General features: G+C 36.5%; 2 protein-coding genes across 3 annotated transcripts; both read left to right on the top strand.

The window, feature by feature from the left end:
* Positions 1-860: 860 nt before the first annotated feature.
* LOC583941 (serine/threonine-protein kinase H1) lies at positions 861-12,057 on the top strand. Of its 2 annotated transcripts, XR_004062243.1 has the most exons (4): positions 861-2,033; positions 7,818-8,129; positions 9,361-9,989; positions 10,040-12,057. XR_004062243.1 is itself a non-coding variant. In XM_783826.5 (3 exons), exons 1-3 carry the CDS (start codon positions 1,152-1,154, stop codon positions 9,892-9,894), a joined length of 1,728 nt encoding a protein of 575 aa, XP_788919.2. In that variant the 5' UTR covers positions 861-1,151; the 3' UTR covers positions 9,895-12,057. The 2 variants fall into 2 exon arrangements, 1 of the variants encoding a protein (XP_788919.2); XM_783826.5 differs by having other exon boundaries at positions 9,361-12,057.
* A 3,352-nt stretch (positions 12,058-15,409) lies between these two features.
* LOC583920 (chromodomain Y-like protein 2) lies at positions 15,410-23,681 on the top strand. The gene is made up of 3 exons (XM_783808.5): positions 15,410-15,520; positions 20,017-20,346; positions 22,227-23,681. Exons 1-3 carry the CDS (start codon positions 15,503-15,505, stop codon positions 22,326-22,328), a joined length of 450 nt encoding a protein of 149 aa, XP_788901.2. The 5' UTR covers positions 15,410-15,502; the 3' UTR covers positions 22,329-23,681.
* The last annotated feature ends 565 nt before the right edge of the window (positions 23,682-24,246 follow it).

Consider the following 24,246-nt stretch of genomic DNA (forward strand, 5'->3'; position numbering starts at 1 on the left):
ACAGACAAAGTGAACAATTTCATTTTTTAAAAATTATTATTTGAAAATGTTTTACCCATTTCCATCCACTTGAAGTTCAAAGCTGATATTCTAGTGCGACAGATTATGTATATCTTAGCCTCCGTAGCAATACATGAAAGAAAAACAACAAAGATGGGACGTAAGAGGAATTTTCCAAAATAAAAGTAAATTCCATCCAATTCGTGGAATTTTGTGTTCTATTTCAGGAACTTTTATTTTGACGTGTGGAAAACACTGCATGGCCCCACGACCTAACCTGACATTTTACCCAAAGAGACCCCGTGTAGTACCTATGGCTCATATTCATAACACATCATCATCTCAGAAAAAATATTAAACTCATAGGGAGGGGGTGGGTAGGCCCGGTAGGGCGTAGTCACAACCTTCATAATAAGAACCATTCACCTGCAAAGTCATAGTTTTTATTTAGCTTTCATATGACGGAAAAGACTGATAATCAAAATGATAACAATTTATAACAGACAGCTAGATGATAGAATAACAGAGTTAAGGCTCTGAACAGACGACTTTATGTCATTATTGAGAAACAAGATATATATATATTCACATGAAACAAACATTTTAAAACTTCATATTTTTCGTATTCATAGATGACAAATATGAGAAATACTTCTTCATCACAGTCACAAGAAAACACAACTACAACACGAACTATTTAAAAAAAAGTATATTAAACAAAGAAACATGTAAATGCTCCGAAAATAATACAGGCTTATCTTTTGTGGTGGTTGTTTTGTACGTCACCACGCACCCGCACACAAGCAAGCTAGCTTCCCTGCCTTGAGTAATATATTATTTTCTTTCATCCCATTGTGTGTTTGAAGAGGTCGCTGTGTGTACAAGAAGACTGTATGCGATGCAGATCGGAGAAGATTACATACATCGAGCGTATTATACCGTGCGGATTTATTACAGAGTTCTCATGCACCTGTAACACAGCTTGGAGTGTAGTTCTGAAAAGTTTGATGGAGTTTGAAAGTGGAAACATCCATCACATGAGCGGAGGATTATATCCCACCATTTTGGAATTTACAATTTGGACATTTGGATAAGTCAAAGAAGAAAGTGATGATTGTTTTAATTGTTAAAACTGGAGGAATCAAGAAGCAATGGGGTGTGGGAGCGGCAAGTTAGCCCCCGACTCACCAATCATCGATAAACATATTGACTGGGTCAAAACTGTCGAGACTGGTGGTGTGCCTTCGTATGCTGGTAATAACAATAAAGTAAGTCAGTACAATCGCGTCAATAATGGCGAAAATAAAAGTCAGAGGCGAGCCAAATGGAAGGTTAAATTTGACCCTAGAGTCAATGCAAAGTATGATATCAAAGCCCTTATTGGGACGGGGACATACAGTCGTGTTGTACGAGTTGAACATCGCTCAACCAGACAACCCTATGCAATCAAGATGGTTGAGAAGAAGAGAGATGGAAAACAATTTTGGGAAGTGGAACTGACAATCTTACGTAGAGTAAGGCACACCAATATCATTCAACTCTTAGAGGTATATGACGGTAAAGATAGGATCTATATGATCATGGAACTAGCTACCGGTGGAGAGCTATTTGATAGAATAGTAACCAGAGGAAACTTCACAGAACGAGATGCTACACGCGTTCTTCATATGGTCCTTGATGCCATGCGATACCTACATGGACTGGGTATAACACACAGAGATCTGAAGCCAGAGAATCTACTCTACTACCACCCTGGTAATGAGTCTAAAATCATGATCACTGACTTTGGTCTGGCTAGTTTCAGAAAGACTACAGAAGGTTCAGAGAATAACATGATGAGAACCATTTGTGGAACACCAGAGTACATCTCACCTGAGATATTACTGCGTAAGCCGTACACTCAATCAGTAGACTTATGGGCTATAGGAGTGGTGGCCTACATACTCTTGAGTGGAAGGATGCCGTTCGATGATGATAACAGGACACGATTATATCGGAAGATACTCCGGGCCAAGTACTCTTTCACTGGAGATGTAAGTAGATCAAGCTAATCATTGTGCATGCATTCTTCAATCATGATATTACTCACTATACTATTGTTCTGAACTTCTGAACTATTATTTAACATATGACATTTCTCTCTTGATGTACAACAGCATGTCAGCATGTAAAGAAGAACAACAAAAACATTTCAATAAGTATAATAATATTATTTTCTGGTTCATTTCTTTAGAAGTGTAGGTGTGTACAGGTAGGTATCTTTAACTACATGTATTATGTATGTCTATCTTATTATCATATCCGTGTTGGCTTAGATGCTATTGTTCAGCTAATGTTCACTATCCCTTTTTCTTCATCCTCCTTCCTATCTTTTTTGTCTGTCTGTCTCTGTCTGTCTGTCTCTCTCTCTTTCTCTGAACCTTCTCTTACTTCTCTTTCTCTCTCTTCCCTTCCTTCTCTTTCTCTACATTCTCTCTCTCTCTCTCTCTCTCTCTCCCCTACCCCTCTTTCTCTCAATTCTCTCTTTCTCCCCTATTCCTCTTTCTCTCCATTATTTGATTTCTTTCCAATTTTCCCTCCCTCTCTCCCCTAATCATCTATCTCTCTTTCTGTTCTGTTGTATGTTTCAGAGTCTCTAATTTCTTATATTTCTTTGATAATATGAATTCACTTTCTTCCTTTAAAGTCTTTAAACTCATATTTCTCTTTTATTTATTGTACAAATATAGCTAGATATCATATCTCTCACATATCACTCTCAATCTTTTTATTTTAAAAGAAAAGAAGAAAAAAATCTTGGTCTGATTACTGTTTTAAGAGATATACATGTAAGACTGAATAATCTCTTGGTTTCTGATGAACTATGTGGCAAAGAAATTATACTACTGTTGAAATTGATGAATTTCTTGATGGGAGTTATATAAATTACAGCATATTTAGTTGGTTTTAGCACAAGATGATATACAGTACAAATGTACATGTAGTTCATTATCATGGCTTTTTCTGTCTTTGGCAATGACTTGTTAATAGCTGAAATTTAGTTTGTATGGTACATGTAGTTGTGATCTTATAATCGGAAAATCTCATTTTTGTGAATGCCAATTATTTACTGTAAATTTACTGTAAATTTCACCTCACACTTCCGTATACTGATGCTGATGCTGAAATGTTGAGGTTGTTCTTGCACATTATTTTCATAAAGCAGGCTACATGTACTCTCAGAATATGAGTGGATTAATGTTGATGTTGATGTTATGATCATATCATATACAAAATACAATTCCTATCAAAATAGTTATACAAAAGTTACAGGAGTTCCCAAATAAATCAAAATGAAATCAAAATCTTAATAGTTTTAGCCAAACTTTAAATTTTTATTGTTAGATGATTTTTAGAATTTAAAAAAGGCTATAACTTCTAAACTTGTTATACTTTAGAACTGTGAATAAACTAAATAAAAGAAACTAGGCAATCTTATATGTCTTACCAACATGGTATTAACAAATGTGAGTGTGAGGTCATGGTTAACCTTATAATCTCAACAACATTCGTCACAAAATCTGAAAATATCAAAAAATATCAAGACATATTAAATACCACTCATTTATATATTTTTGTTACCTACTGTACAATGTATCTAAACATCATTACATGCACTGCCAGTTTGTGAATGAAAAGCTATTACTTGTTTAGGACAAAACATATATAGTGTGAAACATACTGTACATGTTCTATCTATCATGTAGGCTTTCTGTCGTTTGTTTCAAACTAATTCAACATTCCAAGAGCATTGACTGTAGACTAGAATACATGTCCAGCTAACGACTAAATTATTAATACCCTTATTGAGTTTTTAATTTTTTAAGTATGGGAAAAATTGATTTGCCCCGATTCATGTTTCTTGAGAATGTAACATTCAAGCTTCCATCTAAAAGTATTCAACAAACGCCCAAATTCAATCGATCCACCTTTCATTCTTGAGTTTAGAAAAGAACAAAAACATCACATTCACAAAGGGGTATGAACAGTGTACATGTAGAGAATTGAGGAACATGGATGTGGAGTGAAGGGTGATGCGTGTTTGTACAGTAGTCCATATAAGCCTGTGGAATGTGTGTTTCATTGAGGGGGTAACATCCAACCAGCACTAAATCCCTCCTCTCGTATGAATTCAATAACAAGTTTGGATCCTTCTGAAGTTATTATTTAGTTGAATATTGAATATTGAATAGTTTTGAATCATGCATTTATAAGCTTATAAATTAAATTCAGACAGCTGAAATCACCAGCTGTAACATAATACACATCTTTGTCAACTTTAAATAACCATGCCACCAATGCTAACGAAGTTTCATGTAACATCAAGTTTTCAATAAAAGTTTCATCTATTTTTGACTTTCATGATGGTCAAAGAGTGTTTCATGCTTTCATCATCTTATTTAAACATTGATGAAAGGATTATTCAGTATCAAGGAGAAAGACATACGACATCATTACATGTTTCATACTTGCCAGAGGGGGTGAAAGGGTTAAGCCTACAGTTATGTGACATGCTGTTATTTTTTAGCAGTTATTCCTCATTAACCTGTCTGCTATCCACCAAGTTGCTCCCAAAGCATGAAACTATGAAAGTACTACATTTACTGTAGATGAAGATGAAGATCAGGGCCCCCTGTCTTATAAAGAGTTGAGATTGATTTGAATCAGTTGCTAATGTTTATGATACAGCCTTACAGGGCCCAGTTGTCAGTCCACAAAATAAGGTTCCATATATACAGCAGGCCTGAAATAATTTTTATAGCCATGTTTACTTTTTGGAGTTTAAATTTCGGAAGAAATTGGTCAAGTTGGATGATGTCACCTGCAATGATTATTTTGTATAAAAGCAGTTGAACTTGAAGCAGGTGTCAAAATCTTCTTTGATATGACCACATATACATGTATGTAGGAGCTTTTAAATTTAAACATTGTGAAGTAAAGTCAGCTTCATGTAGATGTAGTCTTTCTACACTCAATTGCCACAGTCCTATTGTAGTCTGTGTAACCATGAGGGAACACATTTCTAGCTGGAAATCTGCAAACACAGACAATGCTATTGTTCTGGGTGCAAGACAATAAAACACTAGTTGACCTTTAACATGCGCTCCTACTGGGAATGTGATATTGTTAACCTTGGTTTCCATGGTGATGCTCTGTATTAAAGTTCTTGAACTGCTGTGTATTTGGAGAATGTCTTATTCATTTAAAGGTACTATGTCCCATTTGCAGCCAACATCAAATTCTGTCGAACTTTGCACGAATTATGAATATGTCACGTATGTCCTATCTGTGAAATTTAAACGGTAGCAGTGTCATGTGGAGCCGTGTTGTGGTATTTATTTTCATTTTTCTACTCTCTTAAAAGCAGTCACAATGATGCTCAGAATAGGCTTCCCTTAAATTGTTTTTAGGGAGGGTGGATGCTCAGGTATGAACACTTTGATCCCTGTCACAATCAAGCAACTTGTCAGTAATGTACTAGTGTGATATCAGAATTTCACGAACAAGTCAAGATATTTTTAAAAAATGTTTAAAAAACCTGAATGGTTTTGGAGAAAACATTTGAGGATAAAGAAAAGCATGTAGAAAATCAATCATTTTTCAAAGGTTTCAATTGATCTTTGAGACTGTTTGGATGCTGATAATGTTCTTTTCTAAACAACCAGTCCATACAATGCAAGCTCAATACAGGACTACCCATCCCAAATTCCTGACCTTTTGTGTGCCGTGTTCTTTTTTCAAGCTAATAAGATAAATTGCAGATAATCGGCACCAGTATTCAAAGTGTTCATGTTGCTTTTAGGGGTAATTTGTTATAAATGTAATGACTGTTTGATACATACCGGTATACATTGTGCACTGATTATATATGACAAATGACACTGTACATGTATATTTTGCCTAAAAACAGATTTATTAACCTTGATAATAAAGAATCATATCATCAGAATCCAGTTTAGAAGGACATTAAAATATTACCAATTTGATGTGTAGCATCATACCCCCACCCCCACCCCACCCCCTGTTGATAGATGTCTCTTGTAAGACCCATGAATAACATTTTATTTTGAAGCCCTTCATATTCCAGAAAGGCCCTGAATGAAAAGTTTTAACAATAGATTGAATAAGAATAGATGACTTGGAATGCTTTTCCCTGTAGGCAGGCAGGCTGTGGCTGCTTCATAGTTTCTATGCCTAGGCCGCATATAAGTGTAATAACATGTTCCTTATTGATTTGAAACATACAGTATAGTTGACCACTGCAAGACCTTGTGCAGATGCAATGACACTTTTTGAAACTATAGGTGTATATTTTATCATTGCAAGATAATTTAAGAACACTTACCTATTTTACATTTTTATTAAGGTATTTTATTTCTGTTAGATAGGGGGTTGTCATTCTAAGTTTTGTGCCATGGGGACACAATTAACTTGAGGTAACGCCAGCTTGTAATTAAAAGGCTTTCCCCAGCTTAATGGTTTCAGTCCCCCCCCCCCCCCCCCTTCACTCCCGTGAGAACCTTTCCCGTAGTTTATTCGATTGTTACCAGGCCAGGCCCGCCGGAAGCAGTTTGGGATTTGGGGGGCAAACATTCCAGGGGGCTCGTCTTTCAGGGGCAGTGGCGTAATGATAAAAAACGTTGGGGGGTGGGGGGGGGGAATCTGCATCACCACCACTCTTACATGTTACATGCCGGCCCTGCGGAAAGTATTAACGATCAGGTGGAACTGATTGGGGTCCAGGAAGCTCAGGTGTTTTGTTTTAGACATTTAATTACGGTCAGATGTAAATAAGATCTGGCTATTTGTGTCAGTCAATCAGTAGACTTCAACAATGATCACGGTCTGTAAACAAATAAGATAAAAGAAGATACCCTTAATTAAGATCAAACTATAACATAATCCTCTAAGATGAGAATATTTTGATACCTCATTTTTGACACTGGCAGGTCACTGAACACTGATTCTTTCTTTCTTTTTCTCTTTAACATACTTTTTCAAAAAAGTGAGGGGGGCTTAACCCGAGCCCCGGCCGCCGTCCTGCAGGCCCTGACATGAAGGCTTCTAAATAAGCATTTCTTTTTGCCTGACTGTAAATATGGGAATTGGTAAATTTTCCAACAAATGCATACAAAAGTATAATTTACCCCACAAATTGAGGGAAAAAACGGAAAGTCCTGTCATTTCAGCAACATAAATATTTTAAAAAAACATTTGTAAATCACTGGTATCGAATTAGAAATAAAACATGTTTAAATTTAATTGGGGGGGGGGGCAATTGTTATTATTATTATTATTATTATTATTTAAAAAAAAAATTCTGTTTGGGGGGGGGGGGGTGGGGGGGGGGGAGAAAGCAAAAATGCGTTTTGCCCCCCCCCCCCCCCCCCCCCATTTCCGGCTCCTTATTGTTATGCTTCAAGGTTTTGCACACGTAAAGCTCAAAACTACATGTCATATTAGTGGTGCCCATTGACTTGGAATGGACAAGATTTAACTTTTAAAGATCTCTTTTCTCTATTGTCCCAAATCATTTTATCTTTTGCCTGCATGTACATGTACTCTAATACTTTTTTTTATAGTTTTGAATCTACATGTACATTTAAATTGACACTATATGTCTTCATTCATCTCTCTGCGATAACATTTCTAAAAGCTACTACATGTATATTTGGAAGCGCGTAACGATGTTATATAATTTGATATGCATTATTCAAGAATGGAATATTATTATTGATATTATTATTATTAAGTCTATATTTTTGTTCTGATTACAGCCATGGAAGGATGTATCACCAGCAGGAAAGGACTTCATCGATAAACTCCTCTTGATCAATCAATCCGAGAGAATGACTGCAACCCAAGCTCTCAAGCATCCTTGGATCATTACCATGGCAGCACAATCCAGTCTCAAGAATCTTCAGCGTTCCATCAGTCAGAACTGGTTGAAGCACACATCTACTCGTAGCCGTTCTGCTCGTTCCACCAGGTCCAATCATTCCAACAAATCATCTAAATCTCTTCGTTCCAACCGTGGACAGAGAGTTAAATCCAAAGATCTGGACAAGCTTGCTAAAGAGATCAAGAAGGTTTGTACAGCTCTCATTTGATCGTAACAGAATAAAATAATGGTACCCAGACATACATGATTATTGCCTGTACAGGTAATTACCTATTTATCATGAAAACATTAGCAGCAAGTGCTTTGGGGGATTTAGTTGACTTAAAAAACAACAACTTTTGACTACATTTTTTTCAATTTAGTACAACAATTTAGCATATACTTAGCCACAAGATTGACAATGTCACTCTCTAAAGCCTTCTGATGTCAAAGATATCAAAGTGTCCATGAGATGGACAGACCACGAGACTGGTGTATCAGTCTGGTAGGCACTCTGAGGGTTCCAAGATCATTATTGGGATTATTCACTGTTTGTCTATGCTATGCCTGATGAAGGATTTTCATGGGTTTCTCACTTTGGAATGACAAATCAATCTAATTATAAATCAATCTCATTAATCAAAACTTATTGATTGTCTGCTTTAAATGATATTAGTTGGTACATGATATACATATTTTACCAACAAAACCTGTATTTGTACAAGTCACAATGTGAGGTGGAAACGTCAGCAAAGGGATGCCTTGAAGATACATTGGGTTCAAATTGTTACTTGATACTGTCAGTCCTATTTTAGGATAGTCTGTATGTACATGTATGGCAAGGTATCCATCAAAACATATGCTTTGTCAACATAAACACTGAAGATTTTTGATTGTACCTGATTCAAACATTTATCCTTCATCAAGTAAGTGTGAAATACCATCAGAGAACAAATGAATACATGTACATGTAGGTAGAATTTATTTCTCCTTTTTGTAACCAATGGCCTTCTGGAACAGAGTGGTTTCTGTAGTATGGAGAATATGTGAAGTGGGTTATTATTGTATATTTTCCTGAAAGTGTTTTGTGTAATTGTTTTTTTGAACTTGAAACTTTACAAAGAGGCAAGATGGTTCAGTGGTAGAGCAGTGGTCTCATAACTGGGAGGTCCTTGGTTCAAAACTGAGTGGATTCATTAGTACAATTTGGTGAGGTATTACTCAGTATTACCAAGTTCCTCTGAGAGGACTTATAGCTGCTGGTTGCTTACCTACAAGCAAACATGTACATGTGCTTTCTCAGCAGCCAGGTAAAATAAACCATCAAACATTTAAACTGTGAAATCTTTTCTTCCCTTAAGAAATCTGAGCATACTGTGTGTGAAGCCTGAAAAACAATGCTCCAAAATTTGTAATTGTTATTTGGTATTTATCTGCAGGAAACAAAGACATCGGATGGGAAGAATGGGAGGACTTCAACCACACCAGACAAAAGTACCAAGTCTCTTAGTCCCAAACCATTGCCAGGTATCACTCAACATCCAACATCAAAGAGCAGCCAGTCTTCGTCAAGGAATGACCAGTCTTCAGCAAAGAGTGACCAGTCTTCATCAAGGGATGACCACTCTGTGCGATCATCAAGGAATAGCCAATCTGTCCTATCATCAAGGAACGACCAGTCTTCATCAAAGAATGACCAATCTGTCGTATCATCAAGGAACGACCAGTCTTCATCAAAGAATGACCAATCTGTCCTGTCTACACCAAGGAATGGTCAATCTGTTCTATCATCAATGAACCACCAATCTTCATCAAGGAATGACCAGACTGTTGTTACACCAAGGAATGGCCAACCTAATTTGACATCAACTGAAGATCATCCTTTGTCCAAAGTTAGCATTGACCATCATCTGACCAGACCAAGTGTGCTTCCTCCACTCAACCCACAGAAAACTTCTTCATCTTCATCTTGATCAAGATGATCTACCCATCAAACCTGTCTCACCAAGATAGATCTTGTGTTCAATCAAACAGCTCAAGGCCAAATTACAAAACAGAGTTGTTTCATCAGATTTTAACAAGTGATTTTTTTTCTTTCTTCTCACCCTCTGTCTCTGACGGTGGAGGCAAGACTAAGACATCCAAATGACAATGATTTCATGTACAAATTGACCTGTAATAATATTATTCCTTTGGCAAAATTGATAGTCACTAAAAGCTAAAGTAGGAAAAAAATCAAAGATGCAATATGTCACTCTTATCAAGATTTTATCATAAACATTCCTGAAATATTATACACTTCTGAGTACAGATTTGATATTAAGGCATGATGTTATAAGCAAGGGGATCTACAGTGTACCCTGGTTGGAATAATTGTGGAATTTGAGAGTCATTTTAAATTTGAAGTTGACCTCGTAATAAATTCTTTTCACAATCTTTGCGAGAAGTGAAGCATATTAACATGCATGGTAGGAATCTCTTACACACAGGCCTAGTTAAGGTTCTGTCAAAGAGACTGCATGTTTTCCCCTGAACCCGAGCCTGCATCAAGAACTTAGTGGAGGGGCTCACTCACACACATTGCGGCGACAATCATGTTTGTCTGCTGAGTGCTGAACCTGTGCTCATCGGATGAAAGCCATATTGAGAATCAGACAACAACCACCTGCGTCTTATCGCCTCATTGAAGAAGAAGATGAAGAGATCCCTTGTGTTTCTGGTAAGCTGATCTAATACAGAGCTCTGGGGATTTTAGTCATCTCATCATCTATACATTTCATCTCTATAGTTCTTTAAGAAATGTACATACATGTAAAAACAAATGAATTAAGGTGAACATAGAATTGAAATATTTATTAGGATTATTACATGTAGATTATGTTTTCTAAACAAAATGTCTAATTGTTTAGATTATATAAATGAATCGATATAACCGTGATCAGATAGTGATGTTCTCTGGTTGATAATCACAACTTAAAGGTATGTTTGAATGTAAAACAAACCAGGTAAACATTCACATATACAAATGTAGTGGTGAACTCATAGCGATATGACATAGTAATTCATGCCTATTTAAACGGAGTAAGTTCACTCTCATTATTTTGTTCATTTTATAGGGTTGACAATCGAGAGAACTCCTTGGAGATATTAATGTGTATTGTTTGTGTGTACTGTTGGGATTTTATTTTGTAAAAAATGAAACCATTATTAGAGGGACTGCAGACTGTGATTGATAAAGATTGAATAAAATAGAAACATTGTGAGATATAAAGCAGCACAGTTTAAGCTCAGTTTATTCTTGGAGTTTGAGATGTAATCATCCACAGAAGTTCTATTGTTGAACAGAAACCAATTGTGTTCTAATTAGTGGTGAAATAAATGGTTTGAAAATGGAAATGGTAAACTCTTTACCCGACAGAGTAATTTCAGTAATCCCTTACCGAAGGAGCATCAAGAAGAAAAACTGAAGTTCCAGTAAGAAATTGTATAAACTCTTGAATAGTTTTGAACATTACATCATAGTGTAGGCCTACATGATTTACTGTGCACTTTGTAAAAAATGACTTGTGAGTTGTGATGATACAATTAAACAGGTAAAATATTGATGTGCATATATAACTTAATCATTTTATTTAATATGATATCATGATGTAGAATGTTATGTTGTAGTATCTTTATGGATCCTCTTCTGGTCTGGTATTATTTAGTTCAGTGGAAGTAATTCAAACATGAAGTGAATTAAAATGTGCCAATTTCCTCTTGATGTTTGGGATGTAGGGGAGGGACAGTGTTATATGTGTACATAAAGTCCATGTAGTCATGTATGTATGTAATGATAGTTCAGTATACATAGTTTATTTATTCATACCTATCATTACAGAGAATAGTCATATTTGAAGTATAGGTTTGTCATGATGGTATGAGTTCCATGTTTAGACATGGTTATCTGTTTGTGTTGTAAAATCTGTAAATTTGTGTAAAGTATATTCTGCACAAAAGTGCCAACAACTAGCAGGGGACATTTAATCACTTATCCCCCCCCCCCCCCCCCCCCAATCTCACCCAATGTCACTCTACAATACATAAAAGTACTGTTTTCAACATTCTAAATTTAAAAAGTCCTTTTTGTTGAAAAATGCCCACCACTTTTCGAAACATGTTGATAGTCTTGCTTCTGCTCAAGCAATGTCAAGTAGTCTATGTACATTACTTATAATTGGAATTCATTAGCTGTGGGAATGGGCAGTTACTGTATTACATGTGCTATAATCGAGATTTCATTCAGTAACTCCCCCATTGACAGCACTGATTAGTGTTGCCATTTTCACTAAAAACATGTAACTATATCATGTACTTTAAGATGTCAGATTAATGTATACTGCCATCTGCTGCTCACAATGTCCCGATGTGTCAACATCCATGTCCCACAATGCATCACCACCTGATATAGTGTCCAGGATGTGCATAGGTACAGGAAACGGAAATCGCTTTATGTATGATTTCAGCAGATGAACATTGTACTGGCCCAAGTATTTCATGTACTGCACTTCAAGAAAAAAAATGCACGACTTTAATGTCACTTACAATAGTTCCCTTTTTATGAACCAAAACAGTTACCAAAGTGTGCCTCTATGTATATCAGTATTATATGTATTAAGATTTTATTGTAGAGCATAATTGAAAATATAGGCTAGTTTAGAAATGGACAGTTCCAAAAATTAGACAATTCTGTTTAAATTTATTAACATGTCAACATTCTTAACTCAAGGAAGGAGGTTACTTTAGATTGACATCGTGCCTGTGAATGTGACTATGTCAGTCTTTAGACTATTGTGGTCACATGTGTGTTTAACCATGGACTTACTAGTGTTTAACAGTGTATGTATGTCCATAGTAATGTGACATGTAGATAAATTAATTGCCAAAGACTTTTAGAGAGAATATTGAGTGAAAATGGTGGTCTCTGTGTTTCCAGGCATTGTGAATAGATTTGCTTAATCAGTATTACAATGATGAGAATATTATGTATCAATTTCCATACAGATTGATTTATCTTGTTTATATTATATGTAATTGATAGAGATCGAGTTTCAAACTTTGGACATACATTATAATTCATTAAACTTATGAAGGATATATAACAAAGTATATACATGTCTATTTAAGTTTTCATTTGCGTTATAAGGTATGAGTGAGAGATAGAATGAGAGACAGAGCTGTGCAATGGTAGAGCAGTGTGGAACGTGTATATCAATCAATGAACACCTCTTGCTTCATTTCATAGATGAGGATATGTTAGGCCTAAAAAAAGAAGATGTTGTATTGCCCTTTAGGTGCCAAAACATGACACCTACAATTTTGGTCGAAAATCTTTTTTAAAACTAAAAAAACAGTAAAAAAAAAATTTAAAAAAAAACTTGTTTAAAAAGTGGACCGTAGATTTCAAGATTTTGGGGTTGGTCTCGAAGTGCAATACAACATTAATTTTTTAGGCCTTATTTGGCATTTTAAAGGAAAATCCAACCTAAAAGAAAGCAGAAAACCAGAGACATAGAATGGTGAAAGTTTGAATGAAACTATGGTAGACAAAAAGCAAGAAAATTTTGGCTTTTTTGTTGTTGGTATGGGCTCTCCAAATTGGCTGAATTGGTAATGTCACTTTTAATGTAGTGGCGGACAACTTTCCCATTTGTTTGAACACTCAAAATGACTAAAATATGATTTATTGTTTTCCCTTTAAAATGTGTGACTCAGGAGGGTCTTTTCTTTTGGAGGATCTATAATAATGTCACATCCATAATATATTTTGAGCAGTGAGTGAATGGGAAATCACTTAAGAAACAAACAGAAACGGCAGAGTTGTCCATGAATTCGTCACAATCTACTGACAAAGTTGCCAATATGAGATTCTCATTCACCATTAATGTTTCTCTTATTTTCTGCTTCATTCAACGTCTAAAATTCCAGCTCCCTGCATGGTGGCGTGTAACCGATAGATGGCGCAATACGAGTTTTGGATTTGGAGGAATCAGAGACGGACGTTCCCTTTTCCCGTCCATCTATTCTTTTAAAATGTATTTTGCTTTCGATGTGATATATACACAATTATAGACAATATTTATTGCTTTTGGACAGGTGCGTTATTCTTATTACATGCAAATTGTATTGATTTGTCTGGCAGATGAATTTGAGTCGTGAAAAAAGGGCGTTCATTACATATTGTTTATTGGAGTTTACCTATATAATATAGTTGTACAGGTATACTCATGTATAGGCCTGCCTCGCCATGTGCAGTCTCCTTTTCATTTTTAATTAAGTTTTGCTTTACAATCTAAACAATAAATCTAAGCAGAAAGTGTTTTAAAAATATTTACGATTAATGACTATTTAACAACGATTTGGTGATTGAAAAGTCAAGTATTATCGGCTTGAATTCGTAGGGGGCACAATTACTGCCCTAGCCCCCTTAATATATTTTTGCATATAGTTATAGGGTGTTACAGTCATTGAGAAATTCTGATGCTATGTTTTCCTCATGCTTTGTTACTATCTCATATTTGTCAAAGGGCTCTTTTCAAAATTGAGTTGAAAGGCTCTATCAAACATGTAAGATCATGGATCATTTTGGGGGTCAAATAGTCATTATGATGGACCTTTCATACAAAACGCTTAAATACAGCCCCGGCATAGCACCTGCAGGCACGTAGCCAGAGTTTGATGTTTGGGGGGGGGGGGGGGGGGGGGGGCACATACATGTAATCGATCGAGGTAAAAAAAAAAAAGGTCTACAAAATTTCAACCGATCCTGGACATTTTAGGGGGCACGTGCCCCCCGTGCCCCCCCCCCCCCCCCCCTGTGGCTATACGTGCCTGAGCCCCTGAAGAGCTCTCCGTTTGCAACAAAATACACACATACACAAAACTGAAGGGCCGGGGGTTTAACCCCCGAATCTCCCCCCCCCCCCCTACGTACGCGCCTTGTACACATAATTGAAGCAATGGTATAATTTAAAAAAGAACTAAAGAATTTGAAAAGGCAGGAATTTTTTTTTTTAAAGGCGTGAAACCGTAGCTTTTGTTCCTGTATACTTTTCTCTCACCTCCTTTCTTCCTTTTGTATTAATGTTGTTGTTCTTCTTTGCTTTCCCCTCTCTCTTTTCCGTCCCATTTGTTTACATTTCACGTGTGGTATTGTGGGGGGAGGGGGGTGGCAGCATCCCTCAAGCCCAATCCCCAGTTGCTGTTTTTTTTTTTAATCATTTTTTATTGAATCAAACAACTTATCAACGGGGCTTCGTCTGATCACATTCATATCAAGAACAACTTGATTATTTTTTAGATATAGATCTATGTGTACATAATGTATGCGCAAATAGCAGCATGGCTCATTTTTTATTTATAGTAACTCCCCTTAGTCCCCTATTATGGGGGAGAGGGAGAACAGGGGAAGGGGACAAAGGATAGGATTGGGAGGAGGATCAGTAACTTGTTGGCGTACGGTGTATACCGTGGAGACGAGGTTGTGATTCAAACTGTAAAAACGAGACGTTGCGACGCGGTAATTGTGAAATCAATTTCATTATGGGTGACACATTCGAGGTAGGTTTATTATGTTTTCTATATGCTTAGGATAATTTTTTTAATAAGAGAAAGGTAAATATTAACTGAAGAGGTCTGACGCATATTATCAAAGCTAACTTGGCCTAAAACAAATGTAGCAGCAGCAGTGAACGTGACATGGTGGTCAATCATGAATAGCATGGTGAATGTTTTAAGCTGACCCAAACCGCAAACGGCCGTATCGCGGGCCCGGCCCCGTGACTAGTTTGCTAGCATTCGATGGCCGGTGGCCTGCGCGTGGGCGACTTCATGCTCGATTTTGTCGCTGCATGCTGCACATGCAATGCAGTGACCACACCACAATATCCTTGTTTAGTTGCTGAAAAGGGCATTTGACGAGTACCAGCATAGACGTAGATGTAGATTGATAAAACTGAAGAACTAGATCAGGTACGTATCTAGATGGAGTTGGGCTAACTCGCCCCGCGAGACATCTCGCCCCAGCCTCAGAGTCAGAGTCAAACTCAAAGACTGGGGTGAGATGTCCCGACATGATTCATCAATCGAGAAAACAAATGTGTATATGTTTGTGCTCACTGTGACTTAATAATGCCATATCCAACCACAATCTGTAATGGAATTTTGTCAATTGATACTATTGAAGACAATCTATATCTTCTCTTTAGGTAAAATGACAAAAAGATGGCATTTTGGACAATTTACTCACAGCTCGCAATTCGCATCGCCGCACGTGCATTAAATTTGCGTTGTATCGATACGAACCACTGAAATTCGATCAGTGTTTTTGTCAGTAAATCACTGCAAAAATATCATTTTCATAATGTATGAAGGTCTATTTTTGATTCCTGATATAAATTTCGTTTTTTGAGAAGTCGAATGTCTAGATCTACTACATTTTAGACGAGATGGCTGATGTTTGTTCACATTCTTCCGTCCTGGCCGTAAATTATCTCTCGACCGATGAATCATGTCGGGACATCTCGCCCTAGTCTTTGAGGCTGGGGCGAGATGTCCCATAGGGCGAGTTAGCCCAGATTCACGTAGATCTATAGATAAGGCTTAAATAGGTCTACCTGTAGGCCCTAGAGGCTAGACCTAGACTAGTCAAATTTAACTTAACAGGAAATTAATCTACAAACAAACCAAACAGCAACAACACGATGACAGATAATCAATGAGCAGCTTGTAAAAACAGGCTGAACCTCAGCAGACTTGCAGAGCTTAATTAATGATGATTATTTGTGAATTTGTTGCTGTTGCACCTTCAACCTTCACTTGAAAAGTTCCAAAAAGGTGCAATTGATGACAGCAGATGGTAACTAAAGTCGAGTGAGTGATACTGATAGCATCTGGGTAGAATCACACATAGGAGCATCACTATCCTGGCTGTGTAGTAAAAGCTGTGCTTTTGATTCTCAACATTTCAAACACCACTGTACAAAACTCAACTGATTTCACTAAAAATTGGTACTTTAGATAGATAGATAGATAGTTTATTGGTTTCCACAATATCTCATTTTACAAAGAGTGTAACAACATATTGAAAATGATTATTTCATACATGTACATACAATACCGGTATACACTATTTAGAATATTGTCCATTAAGTTTAACTTAAGAGATAAAGTGGCCTATGAAAAAGCAGAGTTTGTTGTGGATAGGCTCCTTGAACTAAAAATGACATAATTAACTAAAGTAAAGTTTATAAAATACAAATACACGCTAAAACAGGGAAAGGGGGATTACAGGGATACATGAACCGATGTACAAAAGACAAGGAAAAGGGAAGGGAATATATCTGCAGCTTATTGAAGCAATATTACAATATACTAGTAGTTTGTTCTCGATATGAGTATATTATAAACATAGTTGGTATGGTCATACCGTTAGTTACTGTAATGAACAAAAGTATACAGTTTGGAGACAAGAATAGTCAGGAATCAGGAATGACAATATGTATTCAAATAATAACTTTTCAATTTTCTTCTGAATACATGTACACTTACAGACCTTTTAATCACAGAATTGAGAGAATTCCAGAACTTAGGACCTGTATATATTAAGGTGTTTTGAGCAAAGCTTGTTCTCGTTCTAGGAAGGTGATAGGAAAACGCCTGTCGGGTAGAATATTCGTGGACTTGATTTCTTTTCTTAAACAAATAAAATAGTGCCTGGGGCAGTTCATTGTTATTCAGCTGAAACATGAGGCAGCCTAATTGTAAATTAAAAATATCCCAAACTCTCAGTACTCTAGTATGAAAGAAAAGAGGGCTCGAGTGAGTACGAATAGGTACATTGCAAATTGTTTGTATTGCTCTTTTTTGAACAACCAGGATTTTGTCCAGTTGAAGTTTCAATGAACTACCCCCGGCAAGAATACCATAGTTCAAGTAGGGCAACATTAAAGTGGAGTACAACATTTGCAATACATATGATGGGAACATATGTTTCAGTTTGTATATCACACCTGCATTTCTTGATAGTAATGAACACAAATAATTTGTATGTATTTTCCAGGACATTTAATCATCGATAAACAGGCCAAGAAACTTGGTCGATTTTACTTTCTTAATTTTAACATTGTTGAAATAGATATCTCCAGGTAAATCGGAGATTGAATTGCTAAATAGTATGAAATAAGTTTTGTCCAAGTTCAGTGACAGTCTATTCGCAAAAATTCATTGTGCAATATTCTCAAGTTCTGAATTTACAGTTTCAACAAGAATTTGAGGATTCTGATGAGAATAAAATATGCTTGAGTCATCTGCGTATAGTATAAATGACAATAGTTGGGATGAAAATTTGAAATCATTTATATATGTTATGAATAGTAGAGGCTCTAAAAGAGATCCCTGAGGAACACCGCACGTGACAGGCTTGACACTCGATGCAATCCCATTTAATGAAACAAACTGTGTACGACTACTGACGTGACAATTGATGACACCTAAGTAGCAGTAAAATACATTTTTTCAACTTACTGATGTTAAAAAGAATAATTTAAACATTCAAATTGTAAGTCTAGTGTCAAACTTTGCTCACAGCTGCATCGACATGATTGTGTACAGTCTATGCGATATTGTGTGGTGTGTGTATTTGTGTATAGACTTCTAGGTCCCTGCCTCACAGCATGTATGCAGTGCTAGAGGTCAATACGCATTGGCATTGACTTTCTATGCTTTGCTGGAGTGGGTAGAATGCGGTTTGGAATAGCAGAGTTTGAGCAAATGGGACCTGTATTCTGTAAATGTTGTGGATTTCCATGCATGGGTTTAATTATAGACCATCAACTGGTAATGGTATGAAGTTGGTGACTGGAAGATCAACCATGAACAATGCCGTCTAGTAGGAGTAGATGTAGACCGAATTTTCCGTCTCTTTCGTTCGTTAGCCTCTTATTGGGGTAGGGTCGGCTCAAGAGAGAGCCGACCCTACCTAAATAAGAGGCTTAACAAACGAAAGAGACGGAAAATTCGGTCTAGCGTAGATGCTGTAGGCTAGTCTAGACTTTGCTGCTTAAATGTGCGCTGATCGACAGTGACAAGGGTAGTCTCCCAGGACAAAGCATGCACAATACTCATTTGTCAATAGTGTTGCACCATTTCCGTTGGCTTTGTGTGTGGATCATAACAAAGGGATTATCTTGGCTCAAAATGAAAATAAGATACCGGTAAGCAGATTAATTCCTCATGAAAAATAACTCCTTTTCACCGTTTATTAAAATCCACAATCTTCTAGGTTTTTATAATTACCGAAACAGTTTTGTTATGATCCACACACAAAACCGATGGGCTCCTAACGCTAACCTAGCACAACTTGCATGTATACATATGCACGCTGCACTAATCAATCGTGACCACTATGAGAGACACCACACCACAATATCCTTGTTTAGTTGCTGAAATGGCTTTTGACGAGTACCAAATAGCATAGAAGAGGCGAAATTTTGGCTGAGAAAAATGCCTTGTATCTTCGTTCTTTTGTAAGCTAAATCTTCAATATTTTGCACATTTTGCTGCGAGGGTTGTACTCCATGGAATTGGTGCCAGTGTCTTCTTTTCTGTATTACTGCAGTACTTGTACAGTCAAACCCGCTTTAGTGACCACCTGTCTACAAAGATCACATTTTCTTTTCCACTTTCTCTTGAAAATGGTTTCTCATTGAACATTGAACATGAATTAAAGGAACCTGTACATAAAGACCACCTGCCTATAAAGACCACTTTTCCTGTCTCCCTTGTGTGGTCTTTTGTTTCACTGTATGTGCATTCTAATTATTCATAATGATTTACAAAGGTGACTGTTCATAGCGAAAAAGCTGGAACTCGATAACCAGGTCTGATTTTTGTTCTGTGCCTAGATTTTAATGTCCTTTATTTTCATCATAACCTCCAGCCATTAACCCTTAAAAGACCACATAATTTGTATTACCGGTATACATTCTAGATGTACAAACAAATGGCTGATTGATACCTTTAATTAGTCTACTGATATTTTGTATATATGTACATAGGTACAAGAAATTTTGGGTTCCAGAAAGACTGCAGATGGAGAAATAGAATACAAGATTAGATGGAAAGAGTTCAGCCCAATGGAAGATACATGGGAACCAGAAGAAAACCTTCTTGACTGTGAAGAGATCCTGAGTGACTACAAGAAAAACATGGCTGCTGAGCAGAGAACCAAGGGACAGAATCAAACAACAGAATCAACGCCAATCTCACAGAGAACAAGATTACGTCAGAGAAACACACCAAAGGTTCAGAGGGTCTTAGGCGTCAAGCAAATGCCTTCTCAAGTCAACTGGTCTGAATTTTCTATGGAGAGTGAGAGAACGAAAAGAGTAAGATTCTTATTTGTAATTCATCTTATTTGCTATAACATATTAGGATACATCTATACAAACATGTATGCATTAAAGGTTATATGTCCCATTTGCAGCCCCAAAATGAAAAGGTTTAAATTCCAACTGCATTTGAAAGATAATATTAATTTAGAACTTCCCTCAAAACTTTCTCTTCTCACCATTAGGCCTAAAAAAAAAAATTGATGACTTGGCGTAACCCACCCGACCCTATTTTTATCGCCGACCCTACGCTTTTTTATTTTTTTTTATCCGATTGTGATTGCGTAAATATCGATATTGCAGTGGGGAAAACCCGGATGTTTGTTGCTTTCGTTCTGGGCTTTGCCGCGCCGTGTTTGGGCCAGCTCGCGCGCCGAGGTCTGTTGGAAACCTATTATGCGTTCGTATGTTTGCATTTTATGTGCATGAGGGTGTATGTACATGTACATGTATGTATGCAGGGGGGGGGGGGGCAGGTGTATGTATGCATCCCCCAGGTCCCAAGGTGATCAAGATTTCAACAATTTCTTGCTCACTTTGCTCACACAGTGTGTGTGTCCATATATGTGTGTGTCCATATATGTGTGTGTGTGTGCGTGGAGTTATTTGAACATATTGTGGTCTACCCCTCTCATCAGATCATCCCCAAGGTCTGAGGACCTATCTACGCCACTGTATGTATGTATGTATGTGTATGAATGGCTAATTTCATGTATGCAAATATAAGCAACAACAACAACAACAACAACAACAACAACAAAAAAAAAAAAAAAAAAACGCCCTACCTACCCTAATTTTCAGTGACCCGTTACGCCAAGTCATCAATTTTTTTTTTTAGGCCTTACCTTCAAGCTTCTAAATTAAGTTGTACAATAAATACAGTTACTGTTATGTAATAAAAATACACAGTTGAAAGTGTGTGAAATTATTTTTTTTCCTTATTGTTTAAGCTTTTAAAGGCTACAGGGTTTTGCATACTGTTTTGTTTATCCCATAGCAATTCAGATTTGTTTTAAAGGTCAAAATTAATCAACCTTCACTCCTCAAATTGACACAAATTCTTATTTTCTTCTCCTACAAAGTTTTTTTTTAAAGTAAAAATATATAGGGGTCTATAGTAAATATCCATTCCAGTTTGGAAGAAAATGGAAAAAATGAAAGAAAAATGTATTCCAATTAAGAGAATTTAATAATTAGTAACAATTAAATTGCTTATTCCTGAAAGGCACAATGTACTGCATTAGAAATTTATTTTCTGTGACTGTTACTCGTGTATAAAATGTAGTTTCTAGCATTTTGGATCAGAAAATATTGCCAACCCTGCGTCACACACTGTACTACTATGGGGCAATTCCACGGTAACGGAAGGACACTCAGACAAGATTTTTGAACTTCAGGTTCATACTAAAAGAACTGTTTTATTAGTATAAGATGTGAAACAGTACAGATATAATACCTATATAAGTGCCTTTAATTCTCCCCCAAAAAATTGTCATTATAGTTAAGTAGTTTAAGAATGTGCATATTAATTATCTCGGTAACGGAAGGACATAAAAATGGACATGGTTTTTCCAGTTAATTAGTGTTTATCCAAACTTTGTGAAGTTGATGAAGCTTTCCACTTGACTGAAACACATTTTGTTCCCCATAGTTTAATACATACTAATAAAACATTTCTTTTAGTATGAACCGGAAGTTCAAAAATCTTGTCTGAGTGTCCTTCCGTTACCGTGGAATTGCCCTATGGGTTTATGTGTACCGGTACATGTATGTCAATATGATATTTATTTTGAATTCCTCTTCATTTGTTGCTTTGAATTGTATTGAAATAGAAACAATATTCATACATGTACCTTTATTTTTGTTTTACTCGCCAGATTCCACATGAGAGACCACTGAGGCATTTGAAATGGGCAATGTGTGGTGGTTTATTATGTATCCTGACAGCCGCAATACTATTATATCTCACTATGGACTGATCAACAACCTCAGCTCCAGCTCAGGGAACCTGCATTCATACAGACCAAGCTCAAACAGGATCAGCACTACTTGAGGAGAGACCTTGTACAGCGTATCACTCAAATTGGAGAAGATTGCTTTGAGAGTTGCACAGCTGATGGGATGGTTGAGTGTTGTGTTTCATATACTCACAGCTGTGATCAAGATTAGAGATCACAAATGATGATGTCATTACTTGGTCCATGAAGACTTTGGTGTATGGGAAGGTATCTGTATTGTTAGTCATCTCAGCTTTATGAATGCATATCATGTCTTCCATCATCTTCCATTACTTTCCTCAACAGATGAAGATCTCTCCTCTGTAATTATGTATCGTACATTCCTACATCAGACATGGGTCACACCCATCCTATAGGGAATGTGTATACATGTACGTCCTGTAGGTATCATTGGTCACAAGGCGTGTTTAGATTATTGCTGTGGAATCGGAAGAACCTCTCAAAGTTTTTTAAAAAGTTGTAGATATATAGGTAAAGAGGTGATTTCATGATGCATACCTAAGCCCTTTGAGTGGTATGTGGAGGATCATTGTCAACTATAATTCCAGTCTGTATTCAAACTTGTTGATTGTTGCACTAAGTACACAGGGAAAACAATACCTTTTACTAATTACTTAGCATTGATTTAATGCCATCAGAATAAGCTTAACTAAGTATATATTTTTGTGGTATACTGATCAGCATTATATATGAGCTATGCATTAACTTCTTATCCTTGACAAATGGGTGTATAGGAGGTGTTCTGGTTGATGTCTCTTCATATTCAAAGACCTAATATATAAGCGTAGTAAAATAGGATCCCCTCTTTGCATACTCACAAGAACATTTTAATACTAAAATATATCCCCTTTTCTCATTAAAAAGGGAGCGAAGACTTCTTACCCGGTACTTAAAAATAAAAGGAAAACAACCACTGTGTTTCTAATCTCTGAACAATTTGATATCCCCCCCCCCCCATCCCATTACTCCTTTTATGCAAAATGTCTGACTAACTTTTAACACACAAAGTCAACGTGAAGTGGTACCACCAGGTGTTAACTGGAACTAAAATTGCATTTAGTATTTTCTAATTTCTATTGTATATGCATGCACACTTTTAGCCATGTACATAATTATAATGACTGATGCTGTGTCAGTAATTGCAATGTTTTTCTACTTCAAGCCTTTTTTTTAAGAGAAGAGTGTAGGGGGCAAAACACACACATAAAATGAAAAAAAGTCAAAAGTGACCCTCAAATTATGAGAGTCATTATCTTGCTTGCTTGGTTTGATTCATATTTCTATGTCTGGGAAGGACGCTTTTTGAAATATAGATAAGAAAAATATTATTAACTTGATAAGATCAAGTATAGAGAACCCTAGTTATAAACATACATGTACTAATATTTCACTACTAACCAGTGCATTTTTAAGGGGTAATCTAACCCTTGTAATAAGTTTGTGACAGCAGAAAAATAAGAATGATAGAATGGTAAATGTTTGAAATAAATCTGACCAATCGTTCGTACGTGTCTCCTTAGATCAAGATTAATGTATCTTGATCTTCGGAGTAGTTGCTACAACCGGTCGTGTCAAGACACGTTGCCCCGGGGTGTGAGATAGGACTCTTGTAGCATGCCCCCATGCTACATATCTAATATGACCAATCATAAGAGAAGTATGAATGTTTGACATATGAAATCACTTAGTAAGTGCGAATCTCAAATTGAAAAATTTGGTCTGTGGAATGTGTAGTAGACACAGACAACTCTCCCATTTGAAGAGTACAAAAATAATCATTAATTTCTGTTTTTCTCCTAAATGCCTTCTGCCTTGGGACCACTACTTAAAATATACTATGGATAGCATATTATTATAGTTCCTCAAAAGAGAAAAGATC

Source organism: Strongylocentrotus purpuratus, unplaced genomic scaffold (genome assembly GCF_000002235.5).
Source record: "Strongylocentrotus purpuratus isolate Spur 01 unplaced genomic scaffold, Spur_5.0 spur5_scaffold_8, whole genome shotgun sequence".
Lineage (NCBI taxonomy): Eukaryota > Metazoa > Echinodermata > Echinoidea > Camarodonta > Strongylocentrotidae > Strongylocentrotus > Strongylocentrotus purpuratus.